At 70.7% G+C, this 19,304-nt stretch overlaps 2 protein-coding genes across 3 annotated transcripts; one reads left to right on the top strand and one right to left on the bottom strand.

Moving 5' to 3' along the window:
- The first annotated feature begins 1,777 nt into the window (after window positions 1–1,777).
- On the top strand, window positions 1,778–14,293 carry SEMA3B (semaphorin 3B). 2 transcript variants are annotated; one of them, XM_075052805.1, is made up of 18 exons: window positions 1,778–1,841; window positions 8,956–9,083; window positions 10,053–10,210; window positions 10,294–10,356; window positions 10,453–10,572; window positions 10,654–10,747; window positions 10,836–10,955; window positions 11,273–11,418; window positions 11,514–11,628; window positions 11,723–11,792; window positions 11,875–12,019; window positions 12,124–12,343; window positions 12,433–12,524; window positions 12,694–12,735; window positions 12,839–12,996; window positions 13,108–13,163; window positions 13,239–13,378; window positions 13,468–14,293. In XM_075052805.1, the coding sequence occupies exons 2-18, from the start codon at window positions 8,984–8,986 to the stop codon at window positions 13,906–13,908; spliced, it is 2,280 nt and encodes a 759-aa protein (XP_074908906.1). In that variant the 5' UTR covers window positions 1,778–1,841; window positions 8,956–8,983; the 3' UTR covers window positions 13,909–14,293. The 2 variants fall into 2 exon arrangements, with proteins under 2 accessions (XP_074908906.1, XP_074908905.1); XM_075052804.1 differs by lacking the exon at window positions 1,778–1,841 and adding an exon at window positions 6,990–7,056.
- A 1,186-nt stretch (window positions 14,294–15,479) lies between these two features.
- On the bottom strand, window positions 15,480–17,681 carry LOC142042518 (2'-5'-oligoadenylate synthase 1-like). The gene is made up of 6 exons (XM_075052520.1): window positions 17,439–17,681; window positions 16,970–17,264; window positions 16,715–16,890; window positions 16,391–16,632; window positions 16,171–16,303; window positions 15,480–16,090 (listed from the first exon to the last, which is right to left on the bottom strand). Exons 1-6 carry the CDS (start codon window positions 17,631–17,633, stop codon window positions 15,587–15,589), a joined length of 1,545 nt encoding a protein of 514 aa, XP_074908621.1. The 5' UTR covers window positions 17,634–17,681; the 3' UTR covers window positions 15,480–15,586.
- Window positions 17,682–19,304: the final 1,623 nt, after the last annotated feature.

Genomic DNA, 19,304 nt, shown 5'->3' with positions numbered 1-19,304 from the left:
CGCCCCTACGTCAGGCCCGGGCTGCCTCACGTCAGCCGCGGGCCCCGCCCGCCCCGGCCCGGCCGCGCGGGCCCCGACCGCCCTCTGACGGCAACCGGCGGCACGGCCGGGCCTCGGCCCGCGCCCGGCCTGGCCCCGCCGGGGCTCCCCCGGCACCCACCGGCCCGGCACGCTCGTGTGCCCCCCGGCGCCCGTCTCCCCCAAAGCCCTCTCTCCCCCCCTCGCACCCCAGCGCTCTGCCGTGGGGCAGCCCTGGCCCACCTCTCGGCCTCTCCCGCAGGGAGGGGTGGGTGGCCGGCCGGCCCGCCCGGCACCTCCCCGGTGGGGGTCACCCGCAGCCCGAGGCCCCCGGCCACCACCCGCGGAGCTCAACACGGCACGGCGCCCGGTGGCTTCGCGCGGCGCCGTGCGGGCACGGCACGGTGAGCCGTGCATCCGCACCCCATGGTGTCAGCTCCGGGGCACCGTGGCCTGCAGCCGCACGGGCGAGAGCCCGGCTCTGCGGTGGCACCGATCTCCCCGGCTCTGGGTCCCCCCGGCCCCTCTCCTCCTGCACGGGGCGCAGGCCCTGGGGAGGGAGGCTGGGGCCTGGCGCGGCCCCCCGCCGCAGCCGGTGCTGGCAGAGCCCACCGGCTCCCACCCCGCAGCAGGAGCAGCTCAGCTGGCACAGGCTGCCCAGGCCAGCCGGGTTTGCCTATCTCCACAGCCTCTGGGGCAGATGTGCCAGTGGCTGGCCACCGTTGCAGCAGGAAAAAAAAACATTTTCTTGCCTTCAGATGGAATTGCCCGTTTGGTTTTCTTTATTAAATTGGTGCCCGTTGCCTCCCGTGCCGGCGGACACCGCAGAGCAGAGCCCGGCTCCCTCACCCTCACGCCCTGCCAGCCCGCAGCTGGGTTGAGGCTGGGGCAGGCGTGGGTGGCGGGTCAGCCTCCCTCCTCCAGGGACGGGCTTGTTCCCATCCCAGCCCGGCCCGCTGCCTGCTCCGCTCCTTCCAGCGAGCGCTGAAGTCACCCCAGCGTGCCCAGCCACAAGACAGACCTTTCTTCGCCCTCCTGCCCCGGCTGTGCGGCTGCCACCGGGTTAGAGCCAACACATCCCCAGCTCCCAGCGTGGCGGGTGGGTGAGAAGAGCCGAGTGGCTCGAACCGCCCTGGCCCGGCCAAGAGCTTGTTACACATTTACCCTGCGTTAATGAGGCGGCACGGGCTGCTCCTGGCCTTCGGACCACAGGGATGCTTTGCAGGCGGCCACCTGGCCCCACAGCCCCAGCGGGGCAGGGCTGTGGGGGTCCCGTGGGGTGAGTCCCCCAGGCATGGGCACTGCGGCGGCAGCCACGTCCCCTTCCTCCTCCTCCAGCCCTGCTGGGCCGGGCTTTGCAGGAGCAGATGAGGCGGGGGGACGGTGACGAGTGCCTTCATCCTGGCACCCCTCCACACAGGGACAGGACCGAGCGGGCAGGGATGGGTTCTTGGGGACGTCGGGATGCTCCGTGGCTGCGATTGGGGACCCAGGGCTCACCCGCACCTCTCCTGCCTTCCCAGCGCAGGCGGAGGAGGTGGCGGCACCCCGGGGAGCCCAGGGTCCTGAGGGTCTGTCCCCAGGCGGCCGACCAGGTCGCTGGGTGCAGAGGGAGGACACGGGACACAGTTGCCTTTTGTTGGTGCCGGCCCCGGGAGCAGGGACCGGGCCTTTGCGTCTCCTCCCTCCGCCCCCGCCGCTGGCGGGACTGGCGCCCGGCACCGGGGATTTGGGGTTTAAAGAGCAGGCGGCAGCCGCAGCCCCGGCTCACCCTCCAGGCGAGCAGGCAGGCGAGCTCCGGCAGAGCCCACGCACCATAGCAGGTGAGATGGCGGCTGCGGGGCACCGGGCTGCCCCACTGAGGGGGGCCGTGGGGTCGGGTGGCCGGGGCGGTGGAGCTTCCCAGGGGGGATGCCAGGTCCCTGTCTCCCCTCGGTGGGTGCTGGGTGCCGGTGAGCTCAGACACGGTCCCAAGAGGGAAGTGGAGGCATCGCTGGGCACACACCGCCACCTCCTTGTCCCCGTCACCCCACGGCTGAGCGCGGACCCCCAAGCCCTGTCCCAGCCAGGGTGGCCGGGATGAGCACCGCCACACTGAGGGGTTTCCCAAGAGATGCCCCTTTCCCGGGGCGCTGGTTTATGGGAAAGGGGGGTTCACCCGGTGACCTCCCACCCATGGGTCCTGCACCATGCTCACCTGCTCGGCCCCGGGCAGGGCTTGCCCTGCCTGGCACCTGGGCGAGCTCCGAGCCATTTGGGGAAGAGAGGAGCCCGATGCTGGGCACGGGGCTGGGCAGGAGCGGGAGCTGGGCCAGCAGACAAGGCCCTATTGTGCTGCGCCGGGGCTGCCGGCTCGCCCGTCAATAGCCGCATTATGCTCGGTGGCAGCCCCCCCAGCCTTCCCAGCCGCCGCGGCTCTGCGGGAGCACCGTGGGAGGCGATCTGAAGTGGCTGTTGTGTTGGGGGGCCAGGGTGAGAGGAGGAGGGTGGGCAGGGCAGGGTGACGGGACCCCTCTGCCACCGCCTGGCTGGGTGCTGCTGGGTGCTGTGGCAGTGGGACGCTGTGTTCCCTGATGCCACCGGCTTTGGGGGCAAGGTGCCCTGGATGGGGAGCGAGCAGGTCCGGGGGGCACCTGGGCAACCCTGTCCCCGCTGCCCTGCCCTTGCCGTCCCGCCAGGCATCGCCTGTGCTCAAGTTGGCCGTGGCTGCGTCACGCTGCTGGGTGCTGGCCTGGGGCAGGGATGAGCAAGTGGGCAGCGGAGGGGCTGACATCAGCCCCGGGTGCGGATGCAGATGAAGGGTCCCACATGCTTCCCAGCGAGACACGCCCCAGCTAAAATTACCGACCCTGTGGCAGGGCCACCAGCCTATTTTTAAAGCCTGGAGGAGCTGGATGCCGCCGGTCGGTGTGGCACAGGGCAGGGCTGGAGGGGCTGGGGCAGGGCAGCAGGCAGGGGGGCTCAGCCAGCATCTCTCCTGCCCTCCTGCTGGGACAGGGGGAGGGCTGGGCCGGTGGCAGAGAGCCTGTGTGCCGTGTCTTGTGCTGTGGCTCTGCTGAGGCTCCTGCCCCAAAGCTGGGGATGGTTCTGAGGAGCTTGAAGCTCAGTGGTTTTCAGTGCGTGGGATGCAGTCCCTCTGCCTGCCCTGGAGCCTGGCTGCCGGCATCCACGAAGCCGAGGGTGGACAGTCACCTCGGGGCAGCAGGATGGCATCCTAGAAGCCCAGGATCCCTCCCTTTCCCAAAAAGCCATTGTGCTGCACTGGGAGGATGGATGATGCCTCCTTCTTCATCACCACCCCAAAGGTTCACCATGCACCCCACAGCTTGGTCCCACAGCAGTGACACACGGTGATGGCACCCCAGATGTGCTCAGGCACCAGGGTGCACCAGTACCCCACGTCCCCTGGGCAGCCTGGCTCAGCCCAGTGCAGGGTGGGGACAATTAAAAAGGGATTAGCTGGGCTACACTGGCATGGCGCTGCCGGGAGCCGGTACCTAATCCTGGCAGGAATGCGCTGGGGCCACGCGGGTCCCTGCTGTGGGGGTCTCGCACCAGCATGCTATGATGGGGGAGTGGATGTAGGGTTGGGGGGGCGTATCCATAGATGGGGTGTGAGCCCGGAGCTGGTGTCCCCCCGGGACATCGCCACCATGCCACGCTATGAGGACGCAGCTGGCTCAGGCGTGTTTACTCGCCACCAGCCACACCCTTGCACCAGCACGCTTGGGACCCCATGGGCTCCATCCCCTGCCTCGCACACCCTCCCCTTGCACCAGGGACATGGTGGCCACCCGAGGCCTGATACCAACCCGTGGCCCAACACCATGTGCCACGGTGACACACAGCCCCTTCCCTGCCCTGATGCACAGCCGAGCCAGGTGTGCCAGCGAAGAAACACTGGTACACCCATCAAAGTGGCAATGGGAGAGATCCCCGCGGTGTTCGTGGCACAGCAGGGCTCACCTCGCTCCCCCAGAAAGCCACAGGCTGCAGTGGGGAGTGGAGCTTGGGACGGGGAGCCAGGCTGGCCAGGGATGAAGGAGTCACGCAGGCAGCCAGTGAGGGGCCCTGTGCCGGAAGGATTCCCAAAGGAGTCCTAAAGCCACCTCTTTTGAGTTGTCACAAACCACTGAGGGATTTTTGGGGTGGTGAGACTCAGGGGGTACCAGCTCGAGGAGAGCATCCCCATGCCTGGGCCATGGGTGCAGGCTGGGGTGAGGATGCCGCTGCTCCCTCCTCTCCCCCAGCAAGGCAGCAGTGTCACCGGGAGTGCTGGCAAAGGCCACCCCACTGCACGACTCTTGGCTGGGGAGCAGGGCTGTGCCAAGCCCAGGTGGCATGGGGACACCTACGGCACCGGTTGGTACGATGCAGTTCACCTTGTTCCCCTGGGTTTTCGGCTCCACCAGCGTGGAGGGATGCTCCCCTGCCCCTAGGGAGACAGGGGGGGGGCCACCCTGCAGCTGCCTCGCTCTGGGTCACCCCACAGGTCCCTGCAGCGTTGCCAGGGCTCTCCCAGCAAGATACCGCTCCTGCTTGGGGTGCAGGATTTGTCCCCATCCTGATGGCTAGTGGATACCCATCCCTCTGTGCGGGCTGTCCAGCAGCCGCTGGACCTGGTCACCCATCTAATGGCACGGAGGTGCGGGAGCTGTTGGCCGCTGCCTGCTGCCGCGTCACCCCCGGGAGCCCTGCGGAGGTGGAGAGGAGCCATTTCCTACCACAAACACCGCTGGGGGCTTGGGCGCTGCCAGCAGAGCTACCGATGCTCGCCGGAGCCGGAACCGCCAGGGGAGATTTGGCCGAGGCGGCGATGCCCAGGCGCGGATCCGCCGGCGGCAGGGAAGGGATCAAAGAGGGAAGGTGCCGGCACCTGCTTGCGCCGCCGGCAGTGACACCCCCGCGCTGGCAGGGAGCCAGGCCGCCGGCACCCGGCCATGCCACCCTCCGTGGCGCTGGCAGCGAGCGTGGGGATGAGGGCAGGCTGCTGGTGGTGATGCCCGTTCCAGCTGGGAAATGTCACCGTGCCAGCGCCCAGTGGCTTCGGCGCTTGCCAGGAACACCCGGCAGGGCGGGAATGGGTGGCCAGCGGGCGACGTGGCGCATCCCTCTCACACCGTTTTTTTCCGGGATTGAAGCCCGGCCCTTCTGACGCCTGATGGTTTCTCCAGGCGGAGCTGCTGCCGGCGAGGTCCCTGCAGGGTTCTGGGGCTGGGGTGACAGTGACGCCACCCAGCCACCTCACCATGTGTGCCGGGAGCGGTGTCAGGTGGAAAGGTCCCAGCGGGGTGGAGGGAGACTGAGGCACAGTGCTGGCACAGCAAAGGAAGGTGCCCATTGTGCAGAATTGGGCACGGCATCCCCAGTCCAACCGTCCATCACGGCAGGCTGGGACGGTGGGATCGGGGACGCCGTGCCCAACCCCGTGGGGGCCACCCAGCTCAAAGTCCTGCTGTGGCACCTGGGCAAAGTCTTATGGCAGAGTAACCCCTGCCATACCGGTGCCAGGGGCTTCCCTGCCACCCGATCCCGTCCCCTCGCCGTCCCCGTCCCCCTTGCCGCCCGTGACTCTGGGCTGGTGCTTGGCACCACAGCACAACTGGGAGGGGAACAAGCGGCGGTGCTGGGGCAGAGCCTGTGGCCAGCCTACCAGCACACCGGCGCACCCAGGCCGGCAGCAGGAGGGTTACCGGCAGTGAGACGGAAGGGCATTGCCCGGGCACCCTGCCTGGCACGGCTCCTCCTGCCTGCTGCCGGCCTGCCTGCGCCTGCCTGCATAGCTGCTACTGCCTGCTGAACCCACTGCCTGCCTGCACCAGCTGCCTACCTGCACCTGCACCTGACCTGCCTGCACCCGCTGCCGGCCTGCCTGCACCTGCTGCCGGCCCGCCTGCACTCACTGCCAGCCCACCTGCACCCGCTGCCTGCTGGCACCCGCTGCCTGCTCGCACGCCCCCCCCCCCCCCCGCCTCCCCGGTCACCCTGCACCTGCCTGCACCCTCCGCCTCCCCACTGGTGTTGGGCCTGCCTTCCCGGACTCCCGCACCTGCAGGAAGGGACAGCTCGGGGCGCGGGGGGGGGACAAGGCAGGGGGGTGTTCCCTAGGGCAGCCCGTGTCCCCCCCCCCCCGGCCCCGAGCCCTGCCCGCCAAGGCGCGCGTGGCCCCGCTGCCGGCACCGCTCGGCACTTGCTATTCTTGGCAGCGGCGGCTGGAAAATGGGAGGCAGCGGAGGAATTTTGTTTGCTCCGGGCTGGGCCCGGGCCAGACATCTGGGCTGCAGCTGAGCAGGGCGCAGCACCGGCCCCCCGCCGCCCCCGGCATGGCCCCCGGTGCCCCCCGGCATTGGCCCAGCACCCCCCGGCACAGCCCTCGGCACCCCACGCCCGGGCTGGCAGCACCCGGCCGGCAACTGCCTGCCCCGGGGACGAGGTGACCCTGCCACTCGTGTGCTGAGCCGCTCGTGTACTGAGCCGCTCGTGTGCTGAGCGTGGCATGCTCAGCTCTGCCCTGGGGGCAGTGGGTGTCACTGCAGGTGTCACCGTGGGCCATGTGGGGTGGCGGCGTGGCTCCGTGTGTGTGCGTGAGTGTGAGCGTGCGTGACTGAGTGTGCGTGCAGGTGTGAGCGTGCCTGGGTGATTTTGCACGCTCGTGCTTGTGTGCGAGTGTGAGCGGGTGTGTTTGCACGTGCGTGCCCGAGTGTGCCCGCGTGTTTCGGCACGTGTGTGTTTTTCCGCGCGTCCGCCTGCACACGCGTGTGAGTGCCCGTGAGCGCGTGCTTGCACGGGAGTGGCGCGAGGGTGCCCGGGTGCTTGTGCACGCGCCTGCTTGCACGCGCGCGCCCGTTTGCACGCGAGCGTGCGTGGGCACGCGTGTCCGCACGTGCGTGTGCGTGTGCGCGTGCCCCCCGGGCCGGGCCGCGCCCCCGGCGCCCCCCCCCCGCCCCGCCCCGCCCCGCCCCGCCCCGCCCCGCCCCGCTCCCTCCCGGCGGACGCGGAGGGCGGGGCCGGGCCGGGACGAGCCGAGCTGGGACCCAGGTGGGTGCCCGGGGGCCGAGCAGGGTGCGGGGGCTGCCGGGGTCGGGGGGGGGTCCCGCGGTCGGTACGAGGGGGGTGTCCCGGTCCGGGGTCTCTGCGCTGCCGTCGGGGGTCTGCCCGGGCTGGCACCGGGAGGCCGAGGGCTGGGTCTGCCCGGGCTGGCACCGGGGGTCTCAGGACCCTGGGTCTGTACCGGGGCTGGCCCCGGAGGGGGGCTGGGGGCTGGGTCCGTGCCGGCGCTGGCACCGGGGGGCTGCGTGGAGTTGGCACCGGGGGTCTCGGGGGCCGGATCTGCCAGTGCTTGGCACCGGGGGTCTCCGGCGCTGCCGCCGCCGCTCGACCCACCCGCCCGCCCGGCCTGCCCTCCGCGCCAGCACCGGGCCGGGGCAGCGGCCGTGCGGGGTCCGTGCCCGGGGCGGGGGGTGCTGCCCTGGCCCCTCGGCGGGCGCTGGCAGGTGCCGGGCAGGCGGGAGGACCCCCGGTGCCCCCGCCAGGGCCCTCGCTGGCCGGCAGCCGGAGGGGCTGGCGGAGCCCCACGGGTCCCCCGCCTCGTCCCGGCGCCTCTGGAAATGCCATTAGCGCCTGCCGCCCTCGCGCCAGGCCGCCGGGCAGCCCAGCCCTGCGGCACCGTGCCCGGCCGGGACCCCTGCCCGCCGGCGGCTGCCTGCTGCTCCCTGCCCGCTGCCTGCCCAGGGCTCGCTCCCCCCCCGCCAGCCCGGGTGGGGGCTGCCCCCTGCCCGCAGGAGCCCAGGGCAGGCCCCGGCCGGCCGTGCCGGGCAGCGGGCAGACGTGCCCGGATCTGCGCCGGGCGCTGCCACGCACGCGTGTCCCTCTGGCCCGGCACCCGCCGCGGCCCAGCTCACGCCCTGCCCGAGCAGGGCGTCAGAACGTGGGGCGGTTGCACCGAGCCCCGGTGCCACGGTGGGGCTTCAGTCATCGCCAGTGTCCCGGCGAGGCCCCGTTGGCTGTGGCGCGGGTGAAACCCATCGGCTGCGCCAGGGGCCGATGGCTGGCGTGGCCGGGCTTGTGCTTCGCACGTGGCGCGGGGAGGTGCCGGCTGGCACGTCCCGGCAGCCTGCAGCTGCCCGAGGCTGCCGTGGCGTGGCCGGCGGGCGAGGTGGGGAGCTGCGTGTTGGCGCGGTGCTCGCGATAACCATCGCCTCCCGCTCGCCAGGGGAGAGCGTGCCGGTGCCGGAGGAGCTCTTCCCCACCCTGTGGTGGGTGCCCGTGAGGGCGGTGGGCATGCCGGCGTGGGCCCCTCCGGGGGCTGTGGGCACCTGCGGGGCCAGAGGCCCCCCAAACCCAGCTCCCATTCTCAGGGTGGTACGAGGAGGACCAGAGGCCTAAACGGTGGGGGGTGTAGCAGTGGGGGAAACTGAGGCACAGGACCCCGTGACTCCCACGATGGCCTGCTTGCCCGCTGCTCAGGAGCCCGCTGCCTGCCCAGGGTGCCTTGTCCGGCTGGCACCACGCCGGTGCTTGCCCTGTCCTTGTCCCCGTCCCCTCAGGACAGCTCTGTGCTTGCAGGCAGCGACGGGCAGAGCCCAGCACCCTCCTGCCAGCAGGGCTCGGGCAGGCGTGGGGAGGGCTGGCTGCTGCTCGGCTGGGCTGCCTCAGTTTCCCCATGGACAGGAGCGGGGGGGCTGCTCCCAGAGCCCCTTAGGTTCGGGGTTGGATTAATGGAGGCTTAAAAACCAGGGAGGGATGTGGCTGGCCTGTCCCCCCCCCAGTCACCAGGTCAAGCCCAGCGGGGTGGCCTTCTCGTGCCGTGCCGGGGTTGCCCTATGCCGATGCTCGGGGCTCTCCGCATCCCATCGGCAGCGCCAGGGAGGGATCGTGGTCTGGGGGCTGCGGGGAGGGGGCTGTAACCCGAGCTGAGGTCTCGCTTCTCTGCCCCAGCCGCGGGGCCACCAGCCAGGCCCCGGCCATGAGCCGCACGCTGCTCCTGCTCCTGCTCCTGCTCTGCGGCCCCGCTGCCGGCCGCCCCCCGCCCGCTGCCACCCCCCGCCTCAAGCTGGCCTTCCCCGGTGAGCATGGGACACTGGTGGGGGGTGGGGTGGGTGACGTGGGGTCAGGCGTGGGCGCACCGGTTCCATGTCAGCACCCAGCATCATCCCAGGGGATGGGAGCATCCTGGGGGCGGGGGACAGCATGGCAGGAGGGGTGCGAAATCCCGGCACTGTTGCCTCGTCGGCACCAGTGCACCCTCTTCACGGGCTGCCAGGCATTGGCACAGGCTGCCGGGTTGCTTGCCTGATGCCAGCCCCACCAGGGCCACCCGCCTGCCCTTGGGCCTTCACTCTCGGGGCACGGCATGTGCCAGCTCAGGCATCCATCCCCCCGTGGGGCACCGTGGTGGCGCTCACTGCCACGGCTGTGCCGTGCTTGGCAAGGATGGCACGCCAGCCAGGGAGCCGGTGCTGTGTCCCGGCTGGCCACCCCGTGGGCTCCGGCACGGCACGGGGGGCTTTGTCCAGCGGCGGGTCCCGGCAAGCATTCTCCCTGCAGCCTGACAAAGGGCTGTTTGTTCCCGCTGCGGTGGGATTAGCTCCGCGGGGCAGGGAATGGCCCCTTCTCCCCCGCTGCCTGCCGCCAGGGTGGGCAGTACAGGGATGGGTGCTGGGGGGCACGGGGAGGGGTGCTGGGCTGGCTCAGGGTTGGGTGCTGGGTGGTTTGGGAATGGGTGCTGGGGGGGTGTAGGGATGGGCGCCAGGCTGACACAGGGATGGGTGCTGGGGGGCGTATGGGATGGGTGCCGGGCCAGCGCAGGGGTGGGTGTCAGGCTGGTGTGGGGATGGGTGCTGGGCCAGCACGGGGTCGGTGAACCCGGTCAAGCCAGTGGGACAGGTTTGGGGGAGGGGGTGGCACGGCGGAGCGGGGGGCCATGGCCAGACCCAGATCCCCCCCGGGGCGTGTGTCCGGGTCAGGGGAGCGTGCCGGGCAGCAGCGGGTGCCGTGGCGAGGCCAGGCTGAGCGGTGCCGGCGGGTCCCGGCAGAGCTGCGGGCTCGCCACGGGCTGCGCCTCTTCGCGCTGGAGCGCTCGTGCTGCTACGAGGCCCTGCTGCTGGACGAGGAGCGCGGCCGCCTCTTCGCCGGCGCCCAGAACCACCTCCTCTCCCTGGCCCTGGATGACATCAGCCAGCGGGACAGGAAGGTAATGGGGGGGCCACAGCTGCCGGGCGGCCCCTGGCACACCCCGGGGCTGTGAGCTCTGAGCGTCCCCCTCTCCCCCCGCAGATCTACTGGCCGGCACCCGTGGAGTGGAGGGAGGAGTGCAACTGGGCTGGCAAGGACATCACCGTGAGTGCCGGGGGGGGGGGGGGTGCCAAGAGGTGCCGGGGGGGGGGTGTCGGGGGGGCCGCCCCAGCACCGCCTCCCCCTGCCCTCCGCCCCCAGGCCGAGTGCATGAACTTCGTGAAGATCCTACACCCCTACAACCGGACCCACCTGTACGCCTGCGGCACCGGAGCCTTCCACCCTGTCTGCGCCTTCGTGGAGGCTGGCCAGCACGCGGAGGTTGAGCTCCCCCCTGCCAAAGCACTGCTGCGGCCCCCAGCTGCTGCCGCCCCCCCACCTCCCGTCCTTACCACCCTCCAGGAGCCCATCTTCAAGCTGGACCCCCGGCGCACCGAGGACGGCAAGGGGAAGAGCCCCTATGACCCCCGGCACGCAGCCGCCTCCGTCCTCGTGGGTAAGAGGGATCCGAGCCTGGCGCTGGGGACAGTGCGGCAGGGGGTTGCCGGGGGGTCCCCCGTAACGCTTCCCTCGGTGCCTGCCAGGCGAGGAGCTCTACTCCGGGGTGGCCACCGATCTGATGGGCCGTGACTTTACCATCTTCCGCAGCCTGGGCCGGCGTCCCTCCATCCGCACCGAGCAGCATGACTCCCGCTGGCTCAACGGTCAGTGCCGGGCGGCGGGAGGGCAGCGGGGCCGCCGGCACCCCGGCGCGGCATCGCTGCTCCCTGGAGGCATCGGGGCAACGAGTCCTCCAGGCTCAGCCGCACCCTGTCCTCCGCTGCCTGCGGAGGGTGATTTGAGGGGTGCCTGTGCCCCCCGCAGACCCCCAGTGCCTGGTGGGGTCCCACCCTCGCTCTGCCTCTGCCCTGCAGCTGGGCAGGGGGGGGGCTGCGCCCTCCTGGGACCCCGGCGGGTGCCCCAGGGTCCCCGGGGAGCAGAGCTAGCAGAGGCACTGGAGGCGGCACCCCTCTGCCCCCAGAGCCCAAGTTCGTGGCCGTTTTTTGGGTGCCGGAGAGCGAGGACCCCGACGATGACAAGATCTACTTCTTCTTCCGTGAGACGGCGGTGGAGCGGCAGCAGGGGCTGGGCAAGACCAGCTTTGCCCGCATCGGCCAGATCTGCCGGGTGAGAGCATCTGCAGGCGGGTGGGCTGGGTGGCCGGGGGTGCCCGTGGGTGCCACCCGCCGCTGCTGACGTCGGTACCCTCCCTCTCCCGGCAGAACGACGTGGGTGGGCAGCGCAGCCTGGTGAACAAGTGGACGACCTTCCTGAAGGCTCGGCTCATCTGCGCTGTGCCGGGACCCGACGGGGCGGACACCCACTTCGATGAGCTCCGTGAGTGGGGGGGGGGGGGTGGGGGCGGCCCCCCAGGGTGCCCATGGGCGGCCTTGGCACGTCGGGGCAGTGTTGACGCCCTCCTGGCTTTCAGGGGACGTCTTCCTGCTGCAGACAAGGGACAAGCGCAACCCCCTGGTCTACGCTGTCTTCTCCACCTCCAGGTTGAGACCCTCCCCACCGCCCCACCCCGTGCCCAGCGGTGCCCCCCTCGCCCCTCACATGGCCCCCTCTCTCTCCCACCAGCTCTGTTTTCCAGGGTTCGGCCGTCTGCGTCTACACCATGGCCGACATCCGCCGGGCTTTCCTGGGCCCCTTTGCGCACAAGGAGGGTCCCAACTACCAGTGGGTGTCGTACCAGGGGCGCGTGCCATACCCCCGCCCGGGCATGGTACGTGGCACAGGGGCGTCCCGGCTGGTGCTGCCGGGGGATGCCAGTACCCAGGATGGGGGTCGGGAGCGAGACCCTGTTCAGCCAGCACCACCTCCCCGCAGTGCCCCAGCAAAACCTTCGGCACCTTCGGCTCCACCAAGGACTTCCCAGACGAGGTGATCCAGTTTGCCCGGCACCACCCGCTGATGTACAACCCGGTGCTGCCCCACGGCCAGCGCCCCCTCTTCCTGCAAGCCGCCGTGCCCTACACCTTCACCCGCATCGCCGTGGACCGCGTCACAGCCGCTGATGGCCACTACGATGTCCTTTTCATCGGCACAGGCATGTGGTGATCTCGGGGCTGGGGCAGGGAGGGAGAACTGGGGGATGCCGGGGCTGGGACCCCCAGCCTCACCCCTCCTTGCCTGCAGACGTGGGCACGGTGCTGAAGGTGGTCTCGGTGCCCAAGGAGAGCTGGCACCGCATGGAGCCGCTGCTCCTGGAGGAGCTACAGGTCTTCCAGGTGAGGGGGGGGCTCCACACCCCCCCAGGCAGACCTCCCTGGCACCCCCTTGTACTGCCGGTGGTCCGGGTTGTGCCGGGGCACTCCACCTGCCAGGACGTGGGAGCCGGCAGCCTGGATGCCTGGGTTCCCCCGCCTGCCCTAACTCCTGCCTGCACTCTGCCTGCAGGATGCCTCCCCCATCACCAGCCTGCAGCTCTCCTCCAAGCGGGTAAGGGGGGACCCCGGGTGGGTCCCTGTGTCCAGCCGTGGCTCTGCCTGGCCCCGTGCCGCAGCACCGTGGTGCTCAGCTCCGCTCTCCACCCCGCCCCCAGCAACAGCTCTATGCCGGCTCGGCCACGGCACTGGCCCAGCTGCCCCTGCACCGCTGCGGTGCCTACGGCAAAGCCTGTGCCGAATGCTGCCTGGCCCGGGACCCGTACTGTGCCTGGGATGGCACTGCCTGCACCCGCTACGTGCCCAACACCAAGAGGTAGGTGACGTGCCGGGGCGCGGCGCTGGGGTGACCGGCCTGCTCTGAGGCCACGGTGAGGGGCGCAGGTCGTGCTGCCGCGGCCCCTGCTGCCCCACCGCCTTCCCGCAGGCGTTTCCGTCGGCAGGACGTCCGCAACGGTGACCCCAACGTGCTCTGCTCCGAAGGTGAGCCGGGACCCGGCCCGGGGGGCATCAGCCCCGCCAGGGCAGGGCGCTGACGGCCGGGCCGTGTCCCCCCAGACCCCCGGCGGGGCAGCGTGCCCCAGAAGCAGCTCTACGGGGTGGAGGGCAGCACCGCCTTCCTGGAGTGCGTCCCCAAATCCCTGCAAGCCCGCGTCCTCTGGACGTACCAGCGCACCCCGGATGACCCCCAGCGAGAGGTAGGCCCTCCCCAGGCGGGTGCCACCGGCGGGATGATGCCGTGCCACGTCCCGCCGAGCCGACCGCCCGTCCCCCGTGGGCGCCGCAGGTGCCGACGGACGAGCGGGTGGTGCGGACGGAGCGGGGCGTCCTGCTGCGCAGCGTCCAGCGCGCCGACGCCGGCCTCTACCTCTGCCACGCCACCGAGCACGGCTTCACCCAGCCCCTGCTGCGGCTCTCCCTGGAGGTGATCGGGGCCCGGCAGGCGGCGGGCAAGGCGCCGGCCGGAGACCCCCAGCTCGCCGCCGGGCCCCCCGGCCGCAAGGTCTGGTACCGGGACTTCCTCCAGCTGGTGGAGCGCCCGCCGCTGGGGGCCGCGGACAGGGGCTGCCAGCGGCTCTGGAGCCGGGGCAGACCCCCGCCGCCCCCCCGCGTCCCCGCCGGAGCCCCCGGCCGCGGGCAGGGCGCGGAGCCCCGCAAAGCCCGCCGCCGGCGCACCCACGAGGGACCGCGGGCCGAGCGGGGCCCCCGCAGCGCGTCCCCCTGGTGACCGCGGGGCCGGCCCCGGGCGCCGGGCTCTGCCTAGGAGCGGGGCCGCGGGCAGGGGGGGCTGCGGCTCCGGGGCCAGGAGGGCAGCCGGGCTGACCGACCCCCACCCCCCGGTGAGGGGCTGCCGGCCGCCCTTGCCGCCGGCTCCAGCGGCGGTGGGGGGGACCCAGCCGGTTGCCGGCACCGCAGAGTCACCGACATATTTATTAACGACTGTTACGGATGAATGTAAACCTGCCCCGGCGTACCGGGGCGGGGGGGGCTGGGGGGGGGGGGGCGGCAGGGCCGGGCTGTGCCCCTCCCCGGGTATGGCGCCGCGGGGGGACGGGGCAGCAGGGACACCCTCGGGTCCCGGGGGGCTACGGGCGGGAGCGGGACCCTGGAGGGGCAGGACTGGCGCTGGCGGGACGCGGGGCCCCCGGCGGGAGGAGGGGGGTGCCCGGGGGGAGGAGATGGGGGGGGCACGGAGGTGATGCCCAGAGCCCCGGGTGCAGCGCAGCGGCGCGGGAGGGGGGGGGGGGGCTTGTACTAATTGAGCACAATAAAGCAGAGGATTCAGCCCAGGGTCCCGTGTCTGCCCCAGAGCCCCTTCTGGGGGGGGGCTCATCCCCCCCTCCTCCAGAAGACCTCCATCGCCTGGGGCTCGGTCTGCAGCAGCAGCTGTAGAAGATGCCGTGGGTGGCCGGGGTCTCGCCGTCCTGCAGGATGAGGGTGCTCCTGCCCGGCTCCTGCTGTGTCGGGGGGGGGGGGGCACCCAGTGTCCTACAGCAGGGACCCCCGCTAGCACCCTCAGCCAAGAGGGTCGGGGTGCTCGGCAGCACCTGGGGGGTGGGGGCAAGCGCCGCAGGGACACTGCCAGGGTCGATGGTGCCAGGGTCGATGGGGGTCCCCCCCCCCCAGGGCTCCGCCTCCCCGCGCTTTCGTTTCTGGAAAACGAAACCCGAAACTCCTGGGTGCCAACAGCCCAGCAATTCAGGCACTGACGGGAGGTGACGTCGGGGGCCGCTGCCTCCTGCTGCTTGCGGTGCCACCAGCGCCCCCGGTGACACCGGCAGCGGCCGCGCCCCGTTGCCTGGGGTGGCACCTTGCCACCAGCTGGTGCCCTGTCCCAGCGCTGGCCGTGCCCCCGCCCGCACGCTTGAGACCCTGGCGTGGGCACAGGCAGGCGCTGGTGCAGGCAGGGCACCCCCAGCCCCCGGGCAGGGCCCGGCACGGGGTCCCCGCGGTGGCACTCTGCCTGCGGCCAGCTGGGCACCCAGGGGACACCCTGGACGGAAGCCCCCCGGGGGGCCGGGGCCGCCTTCGCTGCCTGGTGGTGATCGGGCTGGGGGCCCGGGAGGGCTTAAAAGCTGCTGCAGGCAGAAGCAGGCAGAGAGACAGCTGCAGGCAGAGGATGGAGCTGTTTTTTTCCCGAGGTCCAGCTGGCACCCTGGATCCCACCAGGCACAGCACCGCTGCTCTGCACCCGTGTGTCCCTGTGCCATCCCAGCAGCCGGTGGCATTGAGGTCCCCCCCTCATCCCAATGGGGTGCCCCCTTGACCACCCCCGTGCCACTTGGCCCCATCCCTAACCCAGCGAGCAGCACAAGGATCTACCAAGGCATTTATTTCCAGCGGAACAGGGGGAGTGCAGGGGCATGGGCCAGGGGCAAAGTTCAGGAGGGTGAGCAGGCAGGGAACTAGGGGTGCTGGGGGCCTGAGCCCCCCCGGAGCCGCAGGAGCATGAAGATGGTGCTCCTGGGCTGGATGGAATAGTGTGCCAGCGTGTTCCAGTCCTCCAGCTCCCTGGAGCCGTACGTCAGGCGCTGCTGTTCGGCAGAAGGGCCCTGCCGGCTGTGGATCTGCTCCTTCAGCTGCCGGACGGTGTCGGTGGGCTTCACTGTGTAGGTGGTGGTCCGGTTTTTGTCGTCCTTCACAAAGACCTCCATTTCCTGGGGCTCAGTCTGCAGCAGCATTAACCTGGGGCTGTAGAAGATGCCGTGGGTGGCCAGGGTCTCATCATCCTGCAGGATGAGAGTGCTCCTGCCCGGCTCCTGCTGTGCCAGGCGCTGCCTATACCGGGGGATGCCCCACGCATTCTCAATCTCCTCCTTCAGCTGCCAGACGGTGGTGCCCGGGCTGACGGTCTTGCTCAGGCTGGTGCCCGCCAGCTGCCTCACCTCAACAGTCACGGGCCGGGCTGGCTGTGGGGACAGAAGAGTGGGTGGGCAAAGCTGGCAGGGGCGGGGGGGGGGGTGATACCCGCAGGTGCGGGCAGCCTTACCTGCACATCCCAGGGCCGGGCGGTATTGACGCAGGGCAGTGAAAGGTAGCGGGCAGCTTCCTGTGCCACCAGATCCCAATTCTTGCCTTGGCCCAGGATCCCCGTGGGGTCAGCAGGGTCCAGGATGACAGGGCTGTAAACGCAGAAGGCAGGCGCTGCCGTCAGCCCCGGGCAGCGCCGCGGGACGGGTGGCACGGGCCTCACCGGGCACGGTCCTCACCGGGGACTGCGCAGCAGCTTCTTGACGTGGGCGCCGATCTGGCTGTGCTGGAGGGAGTAGTACTCCTCCCAGTAGATGCAGATCTCCCGGTGCTGGCGCAGCAGCTCCAGCACCGTACGGAAGCCCTCAGCCGTGACGAAGGAGTCGTGGGAGCCCGTGCCCTCCTCCCAGGCGTAGATGGTCAGCAGCTCCAGGGCATACTTGGGGGGCAGGTCTGCAGTTGGGTACTGTGGCTTCAGCAGCTAGGGAGAAGATGGGGACGGGGGTGAGAGCTGGCTGGGGTGGGTGCCCAGTGGGCGCTGGGGAAGCCAGGCAGCCCCTCACCTCCTTGTACCAGTGCTTGACCAGGCGCAGGAGGTTCTTCAGCTTGGCGGGGTAACGCTTCACAAACTTCTTCTGCAGCTCGGTGAAGCAGGGGGAGAACTCCCCAGGGTCACTGCTGGCATTCAGGAGCCTCACGTACACCCCTGCGTCTGGTGGGGCATCCCAGTTCACCTGGCCTGTGGGGTGAGAAGGAGGGTGAGAGCCGTCCTGGCGCTAACACCACAGCCCAGCCCTGCGCCAGCTCACAGCCCTTACCCAAGGCGTCGTAGGCGGGCAGGATGTCTACCTCGATGGACTCCAAGGTCTCCTTGGAGCGGAGAGTGAGGCTGAGGGAGCGTGGCGTATTGCCAGGACCCTTGTATCGGGGCTCGCTGATGTTCACCGTGAAAGTCAGGCTCCGCCTGCAGGCATGCAGCCTCCTCTCGATCAACTCCAGGATATGCCTTCTCTCCTTCTTCTGCTCCTGGTAGCTGGAGAAGCAGCTGAGGAAGAGCACCACATCGGCATCGGAGTTGTTTCGCAGGGCTGTGCCCTTGCCCGCCGAGCCGCCCTGCGGAGAGATACCCTGCCCACTCAGCGCCGCTGCCCCTCAGCACGGGGATTGCCTGTCACCGTTCCTGGAGCTGCCAGGGGAAACTGAGGCAGGGCAGGAGCTGGAGCAGCGGGACAGAGGGAAGGGTGGCAGCAGGGGTGCCGGCCGGCCCCTGAGCCGGGCGGCGCTCACCTTAACGGTCTTGAGGACACGGATTTCGGTGTCGAAGCAGTCCTCCTTCAGGAAGTCGCAGATCTGCTTCACCGTCTGCTTCACCTGCTTGCAGAAAGCCGTGCTGGGCTGCAGGACCTCCGCGATCCAGGCATCCAGCTTGTTGGCGGCCACCATCCTCAGCCCGTTCGTGGATGTCGCCTGCCCCGCATCCATCCTGCCAGGCGTCGTCGCTCCCTCCGTCCCCTCCTGACTCGCTGCCTCCCCTCTGCCCGCTCCTGCCTGCAGCAGCTTTTTAAACCCTCCCGGGCCACCTCCCCGATGGCGTCACGGCTGGGAAGTTAAGGTGGCCCCGGCCCCGGGGCTTCGCCTCTTCCCGGCCCCGGCTCCCCGGGACGCTCCTGCCCACGGGGTCCCGCGGGTGTCCCCGGTGCCACCGCCGCTGGGGCCGGGAGGGGGCTTGAGGGGCTGCGAGGCACGGCCGTCACCCCGGCATCCAGCCGAGCGGCAGCAGTGACCGCGGTGGCGGCAGCGCAGGCAGCTGCCTGCAGGCTGGGTCTGGGGTGCTACAGGACCTCGTCGCCCCGGGTGTCGGCGGTGGCACAGGGTGTCCCCTGGGTGCCCAGCTGGCCGCAGGCAGAGTGCCACCGCGGGGACCCCGTGCCGGGCCCTGCCCGGGGGCTGGGGGTGCCCTGCCTGCACCAGCGCCTGCCTGTGCCCACGCCGGGGTCTCAAGCGTGCGGGCAGGGGCACGGCCAGCGCTGGGACAGGGCACCAGCTGGTGGCAAGGTGCCACCCCAGGGAATGGGGCGCAGCCGCTGCCAGTGTTACCAGGGGCCCTGGTATCACTGCAGGGTATGGGATGTGGCCAGTGCCACCGGAGGCCCTGGTGTCACCCCAGGCAATGGGACATGGCTGGTGCCAACATCACCGAGGTTCCTGGTGTCACCCCAGGCAATGGGACATGGCTGGCGCCAGCAACACTGAGGTTCCTGGTGTCACCCCAGGCAATGGGACATGGCTGGTGCCAGCATCACCGAGGTTCCTGGTGTCACCCCAGGCAATGGGACATGGCCGGTGCCAGCATCACCGAGGTTCCTGGTGTCACCCCAGGCCATGGGACATGGCTAGTGCCAGTGCCACCAGAGGCCCTGGTGTCACCCCAGGCCATGGGACATGGCTGGTGCCAGCATCACTAAGGTTCCTGGTGTCACCCCAGGCCATGGGACATGGCTGGTGCCAGCATCACTGGGGGTCCTGTTCCCCCCCCCGGCAGCGGGAGGCGGCAGGAGGTGCGGGCAGGACGCTGCTGCCCGTGCTGCCTTAAGTGCCGGAGCCGGGAAACGGGAGTTTCTGTTTCTTCCCCGGTTTCGGTTTTCGGTTTTCGATTCCCCCTCCGCCGGCTGGAAACGAAAGTGAGATGGGGCCCCCGCGGCGGCTCTGCCCCGCCCCCCCGGGTCCCTCCCATCCCCCACGCGGGGCCGTGGGTGCCGCGGGGTGGGTGCCCACGGGCAGCCCTGCTCGCCTGCGCTGGTTCATTCCGGGAAACTGGGAAGAGCCAAAAACCTGAAACTCGGGCCTGGAGACGCAGGGGAAGGGCAGGCAGGGACAGGAGGACGGGCAGGGGCCGCAGGCAGGCAGGCAGGGGTGGTGGGCAGGAGCAGGGGCAGGCAAGAACGAGAAGAGGAAGGGGACAGGGGGTAGGGGCGGGAGCAGAAAGGGGAGGGACGTCAGGGCATGGGCAGGAGGGGGACAGGGACGGGGCAGGGACGGGGCAGCAGCAGGGGCAGGGACAGGCGCAAGGATGGGGATGGACGTGGGGTGTGGTTGGGCGCAGGGACAAGGTTAAGGGTACGGGCAGGGACAGGGACAGGGCAGGGGAGAGAT

The sequence above is a fragment of the Buteo buteo genome, chromosome 21 (assembly GCF_964188355.1).
Source record: "Buteo buteo chromosome 21, bButBut1.hap1.1, whole genome shotgun sequence".
Classification (NCBI taxonomy): Eukaryota; Metazoa; Chordata; class Aves; order Accipitriformes; family Accipitridae; genus Buteo; species Buteo buteo.
This window is presented reverse-complemented; position numbering and strand designations above follow the sequence as displayed.